The sequence below is a fragment of the Platichthys flesus genome, chromosome 9 (assembly GCF_949316205.1).
Source record: "Platichthys flesus chromosome 9, fPlaFle2.1, whole genome shotgun sequence".
Classification (NCBI taxonomy): Eukaryota; Metazoa; Chordata; class Actinopteri; order Pleuronectiformes; family Pleuronectidae; genus Platichthys; species Platichthys flesus.
In genome coordinates, this window is record NC_084953.1 from 11,004,826 (window position 1) to 11,022,245 (window position 17,420).

General features: G+C 41.3%; 2 protein-coding genes across 8 annotated transcripts in view; one reads left to right on the forward strand and one right to left on the reverse strand.

The window, feature by feature from the left end:
- Positions 1–634: 634 nt before the first annotated feature.
- LOC133961298 (serine/arginine-rich splicing factor 11-like) lies at positions 635–8,507 on the forward strand. 6 transcript variants are annotated; one of them, XM_062396387.1, is made up of 12 exons: positions 635–990; positions 2,325–2,458; positions 5,056–5,165; positions 5,586–5,675; positions 5,761–5,807; positions 5,892–6,025; positions 6,182–6,263; positions 6,376–6,483; positions 6,788–6,877; positions 6,995–7,066; positions 7,153–7,342; positions 7,677–8,507. In XM_062396387.1, the coding sequence occupies exons 1-12, from the start codon at positions 869–871 to the stop codon at positions 7,881–7,883; spliced, it is 1,386 nt and encodes a 461-aa protein (XP_062252371.1). In that variant the 5' UTR covers positions 635–868; the 3' UTR covers positions 7,884–8,507. The 6 variants fall into 6 exon arrangements, with proteins under 6 accessions (XP_062252371.1, XP_062252370.1, XP_062252372.1 ...); XM_062396386.1 differs by having other exon boundaries at positions 636–990; positions 6,376–6,489; XM_062396388.1 differs by lacking the exon at positions 635–990 and adding an exon at positions 2,707–4,804 and having other exon boundaries at positions 1,013–2,458; positions 6,376–6,489.
- Positions 8,508–9,176: 669 nt separating this feature from the next.
- LOC133960621 (ankyrin repeat domain-containing protein 13C) overlaps positions 9,177–17,420 on the reverse strand; it is a 28,256-nt gene continuing 20,012 nt past the window's right edge. For both annotated transcript variants that reach the window (XM_062395377.1, XM_062395378.1), the window contains exons 8-13: positions 17,047–17,178; positions 16,107–16,268; positions 12,250–12,329; positions 11,763–11,861; positions 11,228–11,328; positions 9,177–11,027 (exon numbers count right to left, since the gene is read on the reverse strand). In XM_062395377.1, the coding sequence (XP_062251361.1) occupies positions 10,897–11,027; positions 11,228–11,328; positions 11,763–11,861; positions 12,250–12,329; positions 16,107–16,268; positions 17,047–17,178 (705 nt within the window). In that variant the 3' untranslated portion in view covers positions 9,177–10,896. The remainder of the gene's footprint in view (positions 11,028–11,227; positions 11,329–11,762; positions 11,862–12,249; positions 12,330–16,106; positions 16,269–17,046; positions 17,179–17,420) is intronic.

Below are 17,420 nucleotides of genomic sequence, written 5' to 3' on the forward strand. Positions count from 1 at the left end.
TGTTGACTCTTGTGTCATTTTCCCTCTCCTGCTTTGTTTCTGAACAGATGCTGCACTGTGACAGTTTTTATTGTCTCACCATGTGCCAAATGAACATCAGCTTGTCTTTCCTACACCTGTTTCCTAAATTTAAAATGCCATGACATGATCATGAGAAGATTTGCACTACATCACAGTAAAGTAACGTGTATGTGTAGAGGTGTGACCTTTGACACTTTGTCACCAGTTATGTGTTTAGCACCTTCCAAACAGGAAATGCAGTTCAAAGTGCTTTAAATACGATATAGATACAAATAAAAACCTGTTAAAATGTAATTCACATAAGAGTAGAGATTTTAAGAAACACAAGAACATGTTAAAATTAAATTTAAAAGAAAAGGATATCAAAATGAAAGGGGCATGGAAAGAGGGGGTTTAAGAGGAGATCATTTGAATGTAGCCATGGCAGTAGATTGAGAACCTTTGGGTTTTCAGCTGTTGGTAAAAACATGTAAACTGACGGGCTGTGAGAAATAAGTGCACTTTTTATTTATTTCACCGTTAAAACATTGTTATTACCATTTTTATTGCTGCCTCAATGTAATGGATCCAATCGTGTTTACTGTGGAAAGAGTGATAAGTACGCGCTTGACTTGAACGCACCCCTCTGCCCCTCGACAGTGTCGGTCGCGGTTGAGTCTCTGGCCGCTCGCGCTCTCGTTGTTTGTCCCTAACAACAACCACCGTCTACTTCCTGGAGAGACGCTGGTTCCTCTGTTCGACTAATGTGGTTTTCTTCGTGAACGTTTTCGCAGCTCGTCTCTTTTGGCTTTAAACCCAGGCGCGTCGCTAGCCTCGAACTAGCCAGCTTGCTAACCAGTCGTCAAAAATGAACTCCAGCACGCACGTCATTCAGGTGACTAATGTCTCCCCGAGCACGACGTCCGAGCAGATGAGGACTCTGTTCGGCTTCCTCGGGAACATAGAGGAGCTCAAACTGTTTCCACCCGAGTGAGTATTCTCCATTACACCCGGGTCAAGCGTCTGTCTTTGCCTCGCCGAGGTCTGGCTCCTCCTCGGGCCTGTAGCGTCGAGCAGGCCCCGCTGCACGGCTCGCTAGTGCTAATGCTAATGTTTGCCCGCGCCTTCGTTGAGCGGCTCCCCGCAGAACAAACCATCTTTTCGGCCAAAAAAACCGATTAGGGATTAATCCTCCGACCAGTTCTGGTTAATTCCCATGTGTTTTTAATAAAACACTTGTAAATCCTCATCAAAATCTAACGGGTAACATCTTATGTCTATATGTGGATGGTGAAGTAACATTTTATTTTGAAAAGCTGCAACCAGAAAATTTGACATTATTTTACAACGATCATTAATAATCAAGGATATGATCATGCTGTAAATACGCAGTATAGTTTTTTCCGGTTGAGTAATCGATAATTGATCTGATCAAGACCATCATCCAATAGAAATATCATGGTGTCGATTCATCGTCTGGTAAAAACATAATTTGACCAGTGACTGTGTGAATTTTGAGAAAATGGTTTAATGTCCAATGTGACAAACTATAAACCTAATAAATGTACAGTTTACTATTATGACAACTAGAGGATGTCAATTCACCAAGAAGTAACGTGGATTCAAAATAATCAATTATCAGAAGTGAAATCAATAATAGAATCATTGCAACCATTACAAATAAACACACAAATGTAATATACCAAGCATTAGCTGTGTTCTGCCTTTTTTCTGTTTTATATTATGACAAATTGGTCACATTTTTCCTGTTGATATTTTAATGAATATGTATAACTGAGATTTATCAAGTTTGGTAAAATGTGTGTTACGGCAGATAAGAGCTGAGGTAGTAAAAAGCTAAAATTGAAATGGACAAATAGGAGGAATAAATGCAAATCTCATGATCAGTGCCTCCCTTAGACGACCCAGATCCCTCTAGGATGCCTGGATTGAAGTATTTTTAATTTGACTAGGAAATAATTGTCCTCTGCTTTGTATTCTCTTCTATTGAATTACATCTGGCCACTGTGCAGGTAGGAAATGTCCTGCTTCTCAGGCAAGATGAAGACATCACAACCATCTAATGAGAAGGTCTAAACATGAGTGATTGACAGTATTCATTAATTCTCAACAATGTGGACACGTGGAAATTATTGAACACACTAAAGATATTGTTTGAACCCAGTCTTATCTCAGTATGTGCCTTTTCTCTCATAATCCATCATTAGCTCAGTTGTCCCTGGGGACACAGACTCAGTGTAAACATGGCTTGGTGGGTCTCCTTGTTTCTATTCTTTGCACAACATATCTGTATTTTTTTCCAGTGACTCTCCCTTGCCTGTGACTTCACGTGTCTGTTTTGTAAAGTTCCTTGAGTCTGAATCGGTGGGAGTCTCTCAACACCTGACGAACACCGTCTTCGTGGACCGAGCCCTGATCGTGGTCCCCTTCGCTGAAGGTGGGTCCCAGTTTTGTTCTCATGTCACTCACTTGGCTATCTCTGAAGGTAACATCACAATATGTAGGTGTGTTAAACAGCATTGCTATCTGAGCCATTGTGAGTTTTTCCTGACCAATCAAATTAAGCTAAGCTTTTCACTGCTTAGCATTTCTAGGTATGTAAAAAGGGACTTGTGCATTTGTGTCCATGTCTTACAATCTAGCTGTAAACTTCTCTCTCTGTTATTTGTGTTGTGGTTTTCATAGTGGACAAGTCATTTGCAGAGAGCCCCTTCCCTGCTGGCTGAAAGTGGTCCACTGCTGCCATCAGGAGATTAGAAAAAAATAATGGCACCAGGCTCGCAAGCTGCCTTCTCTCTCTTGTTCTGCAGTAAAATATTAACTCTTTATTTTTCTCTCTCTGTTCAAGGCATCTTTTCTTTGAAAATAAGAATAGGCACTTGACTCTTAAGTCAATTGAGGGGGTTGGGGACAGGGTGCAGGGCAATCGCAATTCCTCACGTTCAAGTATTTCAATTTTTTCCTCAAATTAAATGTGGACAAGTAGCCATGCAGCGACCTAGGGATGCCCCGAGCAGATCTGAATCGAGATCCCATCAAGGCCTTAAAAAAAAAAAATAGATCTACTGTCAAGCTTGAACCATTTCTTATCCTGTATTTATATTTTTCAACCTTTGTCTAATGTGTTAGTCTGGAAAAACCAGACTAACAATCACTTCACCTCTATTTCAGCCACAGTTTGCCATCACACAGCACTGACACTGATATCTTGTGCCACATAATAGGAAAGCATCAAGTACTCTGCACTGACACACAGGTATTTTCAGTAACTGGCTGATTAGAGCTGTTTTTTGGTTCAAGTTGGACCGGGCTCATGGAGGAGTTTGCTGATGTAATCAACTCCAGGTGTCTTGCTCAAATATGTGCAAGAAAACTAAGCAGGCGAGGGAGATGTCAATCATTCTTACAGGCCCACACTGTCCTGAGGGGGGATGCAATCAGCCAAACATGCTAGAAAACCTGTGACTTTACTGTGGGAATCCCTTTTTTTTTTTTTCTTCTTCTTAATGCAGAGCTGTTCAGAACTCCCCTGACTGTTCAGCCTGAGTATACAGTACAAATACAAGCTAAAAGAAAAAATATAAATACTGGATTAAGGCTTGGTATTGGGAGATTTTTATTAACTTACACTGGCAATAAAGGGGAAATGTTCGGGACCTCCCTACACCACAACGCATGCAAGATAAATTACCTAATCAGCCCTGCATGCAAGACTAGATTTCCAAAGTGTGATCACACAGTCGATTTTGTGGAAGTAAATAAGCATATAATTTGGTTATTAATTATAAGCGCACAAGCTGCCTTTGGCTTTTACTTGCTTCATGTGCCAAAGCATCATAGTATTTTAGACTGTGCATTTGTGTTCCCAAATTTCCACTAACATACAAGCTAAAAAGAAGTGTTATCAGCCTCTGCTTGATGTTGCAGTAAAAATGCATTTTTTTTTATTGACCCTCTCCACACATAACTCTGACAGAGTTGAGTAAATCTCACGTTTAACAGTGGTGTTTCTTTTGTTGTTGTGTTTTACAGTTCTTTTTCCTGGTTCAGCCAGCCCCCTATATACCAGGCCCTGCTGAAAATGCCACCAACAGTTTTGTCTTCTGCAGCCTTATCCTGTTCTCAAGTGTCTTTTCTGTTGTGTGTGTGTGTGCGCGTGTGTGTGAGCGTGTCTCTCTCTCCCCCCCTCTCTCTCTCCCCTCCATTTTTTTCAAAACCATGTAAAAATGTCAGTTTAAAAATAGGCCGTTTTCAGATTGCACAACCATGGATGATCGTCTCCTTTTAAGATTTTGCTGTTCAGTCTTTCTTCAGCTTTGGGCACATTTTCCATGATTTTTGCAGGCACAAGCCCATGACTGTTTAGTGCAGATTATCTTGGACATTGTGTATTTATACTGTGACATACTGTTGGCTAACACCAGTTCTGAAGCTTAGTAGTATGAGTATTTTATCATGTTGCAAATCAGCCTTTTTGTCTTTGTTATTCTGGTGGTATTGTACAAAGTAACCACAATCAAATCCCAGAAAAGGTAAAATGACAACCTTTTCTGTTGTTTTATTTGTATTGGTAGTGGTAAGTGATGTTGAAATGTACCCTTGTGTCTACACCCAAATCATGAACTTTGTTTTCTGTATCTCAATGTTCTTGTGTACTTTATAGCGAAGCAGCCGGCGCGAGTCGCTTGTTCATAAAACATCTAATGAAAGTTGAGAGCACATCCCACGGGACAACTGGCTGTGCTTGCTTACGTTTGGTTCATGACTTAAAAAACAAGTACAGGTGATAAAATCTTGGCAGTGTTGACCAGTGTGTATTGTGACTTTTAGACTCATAGCTGCTAATCCTACAATCATACTTTGACACAAAAAAAAGTCAGGGATCAAGATTTACAGACGAGACAAAGTGGTATTATTATTTATTTTTATTTTTCACAAAAGTGTAGTTAGACTAAGGAGGCTTGTCTGCAAGTCTTGAGTGTTTATTGATCATATGCTCTGAGTATATACTGAAATGCTGCTGTTTTTCACCAGGAGTCATTCCTGATGAATCTAAAGCTATGTCGCTGCTGGCTCCAGCCAATGCCGTGGCAGGAATGATGCCTGGTGGAGGCCTTCTCCCAACACCCAATCCTCTGGCATCAGTGAGTTCTCACATCACACTTACACTCCTCACATATGCTACTAGTTGTAAGATAATTAAATGTTAAACCTGTCTACTATTATTTGATTTAGATTGTTTTGTACCTACCGGGCAGCCTCACATATCAATGATCGGTGAAATCAGCCCACATGAATAAATTATGCATTAGAGTTGTAAATGAGCGCTGACTATCTAAGGAAAGTTGTATGTGTTAAATGACATGTGTCCATAATATGGTCAGCTTAGTATCTTCTAGCAGAGGATGAGCACTGTGCTGTCCAGTGAAGCTTAACATGCTGATAAATTTCCCTACAAACAAATCAGCCGCTGTAGCAACCAGACGTCAGTAAAAAGTCACCTGTGCTGTGTGTGATGCTGTTCATCGAGCTTTGCCTTCAATTTCAATGGTTTGATATTTCAGATGGGCGGTACTCCATTTGGAAGTCTGGGAGCTCCCAACATGGAGCAAATGGCTGCCATGGGAATGCAGGGCCCAAACATGAACCCCCAGGTGAGCTCCCAGTGAGCCCCATTCCTAGTTACAGAATATCCAAACACTTTGTCTGATGTTTTAACATCTTGTGCGTCTCTTTCAGGCTCTCTCTGCAGATTTTCTGAAGCTCATGCAGTCCATGGATCCCAAGTAAGAAACGACAGTCTCATCTAGAGGATGTAATTTCAAATATTTATTGAAGAAAAATCGTAATCATTGATTGCCTCTTTTCAGATTGAATTCATTAGCAGCCGGACTGAACTTGAATGCAGGGATGAAGAATGACGCCTCCAACAAGGAGATTGAAGAGGCTATGAAGAGAGTCCGAGAAGCTCAGTCTCTCATTTCTGCAGCCATCGAACCTGGAAGTGAGTCGTTTCCTATACATGCTGACAACCAACTTAAATCTCAAAAATAGTTGACTCTGAATTCTAATTACAAGTGAATTTGTGTCCTGTTTGTTCTATTGTCAAAGTAATTAGTCTCCACTACATGGTCAATATTTAATTGTCGTTGTTTTGCAGATAAGAAAGATGACAAGCGTAAACATTCCCGCTCCCGTTCACGCTCTCGGCGCAGGAGAACCAGATCTCGCTCAAGACACAGGTATAGATGCCTACTACTAGATTATTGAGAAGAGTTCTGAGCCCACATACAAAACATGGAATACAGTTGTGTTATTACCCTTTTTAAAATGATCTTCTCTTTATTTTGGCAGACGTTCGAAGAGCAGGTCTCGGCGAAGGTCCCATTCTCGTAGTAGGAGGAGGACCAAGAGCCCACGAAGGAGGAGGTCCCACTCCCGGGAGAGGAACCGCCGCAGCAGGTCGAGGTCCGCAACTCTGTTATGGAAAATATCAGCTAACAACAGTCAATGATGCAAAGCATGTGGTGGTCATTTAACACTGTGCCCTGAATAGTATTTATTTCTCTCCTCTGGTACTTTACCTCTGTTTCGCTGTGCATTTTGCCTCAAATAGTAAAAGTGTGGTATTGAGGACCAGAAACAAATTCCTTAATACATACCTGTTTACAACAAATTACATATAATATTCTCTTAAATCTGCCACTTGCTGTCAAAGCAGTATCTGTTAAGTAATATTTTCTGACTTTGCTCGTATCTTGAACAGGGACAGGAGAAAGGAGGAGAAGTCTAAGAAAAGGTCCAAAACGCCTCCTAAGAGCTACAGCAGCGCCAGGAGATCTCGAAGCATCAGCCGGTGAGTTGAAGCAATCATTTAAATAAATGTGGACCAAATTAAACCCAGATGAGAATTACAGGTAGTAGTATTTGTTCTTTATTTCCTTGACTTTAATTTTCTTTGATTGGCTTTCAGGAGACATAGGCGAAGCCGCAGTGCGTCTCGCTCCCCCAAGAGGAAGGTGTCCCGGTCTCCATCACCCAGACGGTGAGTGGAGTCATGTGCAATGCTTCTTAAAGTTACATTCAAATAAAAAGCTAAAGATAATTATTACGTATTGATAATATTTGCAGTCACAAGAAAGAGAAGAAGAAGGACAAGGAGCGCGAGAAGGAGCGGGACAGAGACAGGAAGGAGGACAGGGACCGCATTAGAGACGAAAGGGAACGTTCCACCAGTAAAAAGAAGAAGAGCAAGGACAAGGAACGAGAGCGAGACCGAGACCGAGAACGCAAGTCAGACAGCGAGAAGGGAGACGTCAAGGTACATACGACTACGTTCTGTTTGTTGTTAAAATGTACTTTACACTACACTACACTACATGTCATTTAGCTGATGCTTTTATCCAAAGCGACTTACATTTTTTTTAGAACACTCATCATTTTATGAGGGGCCATCTAGGGGTTCAGTATCTTGCCAAGGACACTTAGGCATGCAGATGGGATAGAGTGGGATTCGAACCGGCAACCTTCTTGTTGCAGAGCACCCGCTCTATCCCCTAGGCCACGCTCCCCCCAACTTTACTTTAGGAACTTAAAGCAGCATTAAGATTCCAAATTCCCTTCATTGGTTTTGAACACTCAATTGTGTGCCACAGGTGACCCGGGACTATGACGAGGAGGAACAAGGTTATGACAGCGATAAAGAAGTGGAGGATGATGACGACGAGAGGAAGAGCGACTCCGACTCGGCCTCGTCTCCCAAAGGCCAAGAGGAGATGGAGCGTTCCGAGGGTCAGATTCCCAAGAAGTCCAAACAGAACGGAGACGATCACCATCAGGAAGACATGGAGATGAGTGATTAAACACCCCCCCCCCCCCCCCCCCCACCCCCTTCCCCACGAGAATGATCATGGCAACGTTCTCTTCCCACTGTCCTTTTTATATTTTTTAATATCTGCCACAACATGTCTGTGTCTGATCACAAGGTTAAAAAAGATTTGTTGTCTTAGCTGTAGATGCCTTGGGGGAGGAAGGGGTGTGTAGAGTTAACAGTCCATTCAGTTTTGTAAAGACGTGAGAAAACGAGGACTAAAATATGAATAACACAAGACCTGTTTTTAAATTGTCTTCATGTACTTTTTTAAGATCCTGTTTATTTTTGCTTTGGGTTGAGATGTTGTCTTCCTGACAGTAGAATACGCAGCGTTTTCCTCTGATCGGCTGCATTTGTAAATATTTTACTGGTCAGGTCTGAATCTTTCCCTCAGACGGTTAGTGACGCAGCACCAGCTTCCTGTTCCTTTTATTTTCCTCTTTGGTTGCAGAACCATTTTTGCTTCAACTGTTATGCACCCAGTGGTTGTTCAGCTGACCCTCCTATTTACAGCGCTTTGTTATTGTACACTGTAGACTGAATATGTTGCAATGAAATACTTTGTCTGCAATAGGTTTTCCAAAGGAAACAAATAAAATTTGATCCGACTGTCCACTTGTTTCATCATTTGACATTTTTTTGAAAAAGTTTCATGGTTGTGACTCTTCTGCTGCTGCTTTGTCTTTGAACATTTTCCACACAGGCAGAGAAACGGTTGATTTCATTTGTCAAATGAATAAGCAAAATATGTAATTCAATATGAAATGTACGAATTGCAATCATAAGATTAGAAATGACACAAACTAGAATTACAATTAAATTCCCTTTTACTTGTTTGAAATGCAGAACTAGAGCATTATACAAATTGGTCTTAACTGTGACGTCCAGAAGCTGTTTCCTTCTTCTCGTCAATGAATTTTGGATCAGTTAGTTATTCCACCAGCTTTTAAATCAACTCAGATAAATCCATGGGAATGGCTTTAGTTAAAAAAATATATTGATCATATTTATTTTTAAGAAAATGTTTTAAGTAACATTAACAGATAAACATGTATATGACTAATATTAGTGTTTTTCCATATAGTCATTGCCAGTTGCAATAGAAAGTGTTTGTAGAACTTTAACTTTTAACAAAGCAAATGTAATACAATTCATCTCTTAGCTGTGGCTCCACATTAAACTGAAAAATCAGTTCAATCTTATTACATTTAAACACATTTACCAAAACGTCAAACTACATCCTGAAGAGTTATGGGAATGTGAAAAAACATGGGAGTCAAAATTCAGTTAGATATGTGGAATTTTTATTTTAGTACATTTTATATGAAAATAGTGTTGCAGAACTTTACAACAGTTTTGGCTGCACTGAATATGGATATAAATAAGCATGTTGCTCTTTTAATGTTGCTGCTGAGGAACCAGAGAGCAAGAAGAACATCCTCCAACATCTGTTTGTCTCAGCTTCACCAAGAGTTCATGAACCACAGCAGCACCGGCACAGACCTCGTGCCGGTTTGCCCCGGCCTCCAGTGAACGCCTCACAGCCTTTAACACACTCTCACTTCTCTAAGAACCTCGGTGCTTTGTGCTTTACACGTGGTGGAGGTGATTTTTGGATCCACACATCTGAAGGAGGCTCGTACAATTTATCAGGAGGGGAAAAAAATGACAGGAGAAATGACAGATTTTCTTTTTGTTTCTTTAAAACACATGTACAAAAATAGCAACTGCCACCATGTTTACAAACCAAGTAAATGGACCTGTGGGACGCTACATAAAAGAAATTCCACAACTCTCCCTCGGGTTCCTAGACAGCACGAGTCATGAGAAAACATAAAAGGACAAAAGCAATAAAACGTGTATTTACTTATTGTGCAGGAGGAAAAATCCTGGTTGTGGTTTAAGTGTAAAAATGGCGTGAATGTTTTTGTCATTCATTCCCTAACAGCTAACATCTGTACAATGTCCGTTCGTTGTACACTTTGTTACATAGTTTACAAAAAGGTGAAGTCAGAAACAAAACACCCGACATTCTAACTTTCGCTCGCCGCTTCTCAGACAGAGAAAACCAAACAATCTGTGGTACCATTAAAAAACAAATTCTGCAGCATTGTCTAACGTCAACTGAACGCAGTCACTGTAGTGGATCTGAATAGTGCCAAGGAGCTCAGTGGTAGTATTCCATTACCACGAAAATCATCGTTACACACACTCACAACTTTATAATGTGCAGGGTTAAAGTGGAACTGAAGAAAAAGAAGATTTTTTTTAAAGTTCTTTAACCTACAAAAGTAAAAGATCGACTTGAACAGACTTTCAATTTTTTGGAATCCTAAATGTTTAGTGTTTATCTTTGGGAAAACTTTAACATTTGATGATGTTCGAGAAGTGAGAGTTAAAAAATTAAAAGAGGATGATTCCATTCCCCTCCACATCTGTCTGAAACATATGGATTAGACTTTGTACAGCTTTATGTTGTTGACCTTTACATCGAATATCACAAAGTTAAAATGACTTTGCACCTTTAGAGTTTTCTTTTTTACTTCAGTAGGAAAAAGAAGTTAAAAAAACAGGTTTTTAGTGAAACTCCTCCTCGACGTGTCACACAGTAACATCAGTGCCTCACTACAGGTCAGGTAAACACAGTCGCTTTATAAACATCACGTACAGTCGGAGCTACGGCCAATCAGCTGAGCCGGTCGTCTTCTCACGTCTGCTACTCACGCCCCCGTGACCAGGAATCTCAACTGCCCTGCCCTCACTCATCTCTACTTCAATGCCCCTTCACTGATGAGACTCTCACCAGGTGCCGACGTCTCTGTCAGCGCCGTCATCTTCATCAAACTCTGCTCGTTGGTTTGTAATCAGAGTCTGGACGTCCGATGAAATCTATGAACTTGTTTTTCCCTCAGTTTCTCCTTTTCGTGTTTTTATAAAAGCATGTCTCGTAGCAGTATGTTGCCCCGGTTGTACGTTGGTTCCCTTTGCCCGGCATGGAGAGGTTAAAGGTCAGGGAAGCGGCTGGGGTCTTCTTTATACTCGCTGGGAATGGTAAAGATGGGCGCCTCAAACTCGTCGTAGCGAAACTCCTGGAACGTCACCGTGGCCGTGATGGTAGGAAAGACGGGGATGTCTGCACGGAGGCAAGAGCACAATTAGAAAACATACCAATATCTTACTCTTTGTTTTTATGAAGTCACAACATCTCCAAGGGATCTTGTTAAGTTACCACATCCTTCAGTTGGCTGACCCTGTTTCCATTTATCTTTCAGTCAAACTGTCAGAAAATCCTAAAGATGGTTCATTTCTCTTCTTTTATTCACATCTACTTACCGAGTTTAACGGGGAAACCCGGGGGGAGCTTCATCTGCACAAACTCCCTGAGTTTATTAAAGTGCTTGAAGGGAGCAATCACCTCCAGGACATTTAACAACCTGAGACAGAACAAGACCAACAAATGATTCAGAAAATAGATCAACAGACACTGAAATCCAGACAAATATAAAAGCTAAGTTATTAATCCTACATTGTTAGATTTGTGCATATTAAGCTTTAGATAGATTTTACAGTATAACTTCACTTTTTTTTTACACATTTAATATAAATATAAAACCCCTTGAGATGCAAAATTACGTTTTCAAGGGGGTCAATTACAAAATCAACATAGTGCCAATAATATTTCACACATACTAACACATAACTACAGGCTCCCTCCCCAAATCGAAAAACTACTTCATCTGTTGTCTGCACAAATAAAAAACAAAAAAACAAATGAAAATAGATAATTAAAGAAAGAAAATATCATAAACAACATAAACAGCTTCGACTGCACCTCACAGGAGACGTTAGAGTTAAAGAGACGACTCACGATTCGATGCCCAGAGGGAAGTCTTGGCTCATGGCGATGGTGGCTTTGAAGTTTTTCTTGCTCTCTTTGCAGATCAGCTCTCGCCCCAGATGAGGAGCTCTGACACGGGACAGAAACGGCAGCTTGTCAGAAACTCATCTCAGGATAATGTCACTGACGGATTCTTCTAACTCTGCTGCAGTGTTTGTTGGTTGGAATGTTCCATTGGTTGCGAATCTTAATTCTCAATTGTGATCTTTCCCCTGAACACTAACCAACATGAACTTTATCAAACAGAATATCGCAGTTACATGATCAGAGAAACTGCAGCATGTGTGTTAATTACAAGTCACACCCCAGTGGAACTATTTCCTATAAAAACGTTTTATATTTCTTTTCATTAAACAGATTAAGTCATCAGGCCACATGCATCTGTAATTTACAGTAACATTTTGTTTTCTTATTCTTCTGGTTTTCTCTGTCAGTCTTCATGTGATCAGAAACCTACCTTCCATTGTCAGAACCGATGTATTCCTCCCAGGATATAGTGTTGGGTGACGGGGGGGTTAGAGATTGTCTCCTCATGGGCTGAGAAGCAGAGGAAAACAAAATAAAACAGGTTGAATTCAGATTTCAGGCGAAACCTCTGCCGGATAAGAACAAAGATAAGATATTGTCACTTTATAATATCTATGTTCTTGAAACAGGCTCTGAACCTGTGAGCTGTCAACTAGGGAAGGTGGATCTTGATTAACTCTTTAATATGTTTTAAAAACTTTATTCTTGTATTTTTAATGTATTTCCACAGAGCACAGGACACTAGAGGGCCCCATTGGATCAGTAAAACCAGTTTATCCATCAGCCTCACAGTGAAACACACATCCCACCAACACAGTCAAACACTGAACATGTGATTTTATCTTATGTGAATTCTGATCCAACTTTCCGACCTCTCCCTCCTGAGCACCAGTGTTTATACTTGATCTTAATCATTTGTGCATTCAGACTGAACAGGTTTACGCTTCTACAAATACAACCGAGAGAAATAAAAGTAGTAGTAGTAATATGCCTCTGTAAGAATGAGTTATTTCGTACACGCTAACATCACATGTGTATCTGTGGCTGGAGGACAGGACGCTGATGGTGGACAAACAGATGAATGGACATAGACCAGAGGAAGTAACAAAATAAAAGCACTCATAATCTGTCTTTAACATCATGATCTATTGAGGACATAACATCCTGTTAGATACAGTTAACCACAAAGATGTATAAGTACATTTCTGAAAGATAAAAATTTACAGCAGGATTAGGTGCATCTACTCTCACTACAAGAAGTACTTTGAAGTGATAAAAATACTAATCAGAATCATCTGAATGAATTATATAAAATATAGGTACTTTTTAATGAAAGGCCTCCATAATCCTGTGCAACTTATTTTTTTCATTATTATATTTAATTCTACCTTTGTTCAAATTCAACTGAATAACTTCTGAAATAAAACTTTTTATATAAACCTAAGTATAAAAGGAAAAAACTAATAAAATAATTTGTACATATTTGTTAATTCTGTAAAGTATAAGTTTTCATATTGTCAATTATAAATACCGATGCTGATATGTTTGTGAAAGGTTCATGTCGGCCGATAAATTGGTCGCGCTCTAACAGATTCTTCCAACAGCAAAGCAGCATTAAAGAAAACTTTCTCCAAAACAAATCCATCATTTAAACTTTCTGTGGAAAACGATCAACTCTGCCTCCTATGCAAGTTTATTTTCAGATTGGACGATCTCTCCTGGCCGACCATGACCTGGAGCTGGGATGAGCTCCATCCACTTTCCCCTGAAAACGAACGGCAGAATAATGTGGGGAAATGTGGCGAGTGAGGAGACGCCGGCCTGAGCCAAGAGTCAGACGTCTGAGGTGAGAAAAACACCAGGGACAATATCATGCAGCCATCACAGAGAGGCTTCGGGGATTTTTTCTCCTCAGCAGCTTTGACAGGTGCTCGCTCTCACACTGTGCGTATCAGCTCTGGCGTGTTGTTGTGACGAGGGCAGAGTACAAACAGGCCGCGGAGGCCCTGGTACGCTGGTATGCTGCTTCCCGCTCCCCCCTCCATCATTCCATGGCACCAGGGGTTTTAGCCTTCATCCGTGAGATCAATAGTGTCTAGCCCCAGTTGAAAAGCCTCCCCACTCTTCCCTGTGTCGACAGGCACAGGGCTGATCCGCTGGCCTTCTCTGTGGTAAACACGGCTATGTCACGGCAGCTGCTCATTTCCCTCTCAGCCCCTTCCATGTATCGTTTTCCAGCAGCGGTGAGGGAGAAGTTATTTCCACACTGACAGCAAGGCAACCTAAAACACAGCTTTTTACTTTAGACATGAGTAGAGTCTGGTTCGGATCTTTACGGATAGACTGACACACATCGTATTATACTGTGATGAGACAAAGCCCAGCACGGAACAAGGGAGTGTCGACAAAAACACAGGCGAGCAGTTAAAAAGCACCGGTGGAGTGTTTGGAGGCTTTGTCTTCACAAAGCGTTATGCTCCGTGTGTGTGGACAAGGGCTTGCTAAGCAAACTCTGGAACATACTGCAGTGGGGGGGGGGGGGGGGGGGGGGGGGGGGGGAGGGGGGGGGGGAGGGAGAGAGAGGTGATAGGCTGGAGGATCGTCCCCGTGTTTCACCACCAGGTGGCAGTGCTGGGCACTCGATTCCATGCAAAGTGGATAAGGAGGGGAGCAAACCTCCCTCATAACAGAAGTGACCTGAGCAGCGTCTCATGTTGGAGACATTGAAGAAACAACAGTGGGGGAATGAGACTGGAATTTTTCAATAAACCATGCAAAATGGAATTGATAGAGTCGAGGGGCCATGCGGTTTCTACAGGATTGATCTCTGAACACATACAGCAGGGGGGTGGTTGGAGGTGGATTGGATTTTTTCGGAGACTTATGTCCTACCCCAAGGTTCCAGCGGGACAGGACAGTTTCAGGACTGGACTGGTGGTTACGCTGCAGGACGTATAAGTAAACAGGATGTTCAACCAAAGAGCAAACTGTGACCCGACTGGTTCCTAGTTGTTCTAGCTGCATTCTAATCCTCATTGTTCCCCGAGACGACATCCAAACCTCACTTATCTTTAAGACAGAGATTCCTGTCTGTTAAGCTCTATGAGTTACAGCTTAAACACACAGTTCTCCTCACTCACTGTGTAACCAGCAATATGAATAATAGCCAGTTTTATTGCAGCCACGTATATAAAGGGAACTTAGTGCAAATGGAGAAAAAAAAACTGTATTTAAACCAGTGGAACCAGGAACTAAACGTTGGTGTGGTACTTTTAAGTTAAAAATCCTGTAGTACTTTTTGTTGGTTTATGGGATGGAGTACACATGATTGGTCATTTGTCATTCATAAAAACAAGGGAGTAGTGGAGATCACTGGTATTAATATTAAGGCTGAAAGACAAACATTTATTCTGGTTCATCAACAATAAAAACAAAGTTTAGTTTCCTTGACAGTTTCCCAACTAGAGAATAAGAAAGACAGGAGTTAGTTATTTTATCATTTCAGCATCATTTCACTTTACCTTCCTTCATTAAACTCAAACATCAGTCACACAACGTTAAATACACACAACAGAATGACTGTGTGTAGATCAATCTTCATCTGGCACTTGTCTCATTTGTAGAAATCTGCTTATATGGGTTTTTGGGGATCAATGTATTAATATTAGGGAGTAAAAAAACCTCCAATATATCAGTGATCGGTATGTTTAGTTTATTCTGTAAATAAAAGTTTTCATATCAGAAAACGTAAAAAACAGACACTACATACAGATGCTTGTCCTTCACACTTGTTCCATAATTCATTAAAACCTTTTGGTCAAAAAGGTCCAAAGCCCAAAGTGACCATGGAGTTAAAATCCAGCTGTCACTAAAAGAAGGAGATAGTTTTGAGTCTCTTGGACAAAATAGAGTTTTGAGGAGATAGAAATAGTTGTGTAACAAAAGGAAAAACAGAGCAATAGAGAAGTTCAACCCTCGACTCCTCTCTGACCTCTGCACAGCTGGCAGATCCTTGGATCGTTGATTTTGGAAAGTTACAGACGTGGTCCGACAGAAACCCTCATAGCCAACAATAAAAATACATGTGTGTGTGTGTGTGTACACGTTTGAGGGAGTTTGCGGATTCCGTGCTGAAGGTGGCCCCATAACCCAAATTATCATTCACAATCATGGGTAATTATGGTTTGGCTCTGTAGCACCACGCACCAGCTGTGGACAGATGCTGTAAACGCGACTGTTTGCTCTGTCGCTCTACTGAGTCGACCAGTGACAAACGTCCCGACTCACCTCAAAGCTCTGCTCTACGAGGTTCCCTCCTTTGCTCAGGCTCTCCATGATGGCCTTGTTCCTCAAGATGTCCTCCTCGCTCAGATGCTCCCGTCTCTTCCTGGACTCGAGGACCAGGCCGTTCACCGAGTAGAAATCTGCCAGGAAATTTCCCACGCGCTCCTTGAGAGAGAAGAAACAGCGAGATAAGTCCCCCCCCGCTGAGCCGCCAATTTCCCTTTTAAACCCACGTCAAAAGGACAAAGGAGCAATCTCCACATATCTCTTTCACCGCCTCCGCGTCGCCCTAACCCCGTCTGTGTTGTTTTTAACCCTGAGCCTATCACCTGCGGTTCCTTCCTGGGGTTATCACTGCTGCTACCCCCAATTCATTTACTGTCTTTTCCTGCCTGGTGTGGGTTTGAAGCACAGGAAATATGATCAGGAAAGTGGAGGGAGTTCAAGGTAAAATAGTAAGAAGACCCAGAAAAAAAACATTTACCCATCAAGCAAAGTCAAACAAAACGGAGAGCAGTTCAGAAAGAGTAAACGGAACAATTTGGTTTCTCTTGTTTCCCATTTAAGACCTTTCATGGCCTTACATATTCTATCAGTCTTTGTTTGTTTGATTTGTTTTCAGGCGTAGAAGTTACAGGTGCAGGGGTCAACTGTCTGGTTTACTCAAAGCATAACATATTGTGTACATTACACGCTGATAGAAATCTGTTTACTGAGACCCTGTGCATCGTCTCCAGTCCATTTCCTGCGTTTCCCAAAGAATTAATCAAATTTCCAACTTTGTGTCTGGGAAAAGCTACTGAAGATTCCTGGAATTCCTGGAGCTGGTGAGACCCTGTGACCCGGAGCAGCGTTTGGGAAAGTGGGAGCAGTGGGAATAACAATAACAATCGGACAATCAATCTCACGCTAACGCTATCGAGGACAATAACATGACACCGACCGTCTTGTCTTCTCTGAACAGCCAGCCAGTCTGCGCCCTGGAGAAAGTGATGGACTTGGTGGAGAGTGTGGCAGAGTAGACGTCGCTGCTCATCAGGATGTCAACTTCCTCCTCCGTCTCCATCTCCGACTCCTAAAAGGTACACAACATGAGCATCAACACAAGTAGAAAACTATGGAAAAGACAGAACACACCAAAACAAGGTATATATGAAAATGGCTGTAGGAAAATAGATTTTACATTTATCAGACAAACCGATGAATTGAGACAGAAATCAGCAGGTTCATCAATAATAACACTCACTATCCATAACTGTAAATAAGTTTGTTGTAATGTGAACTCTGTAAATGAGGCTTTATACTTTCACATTCATA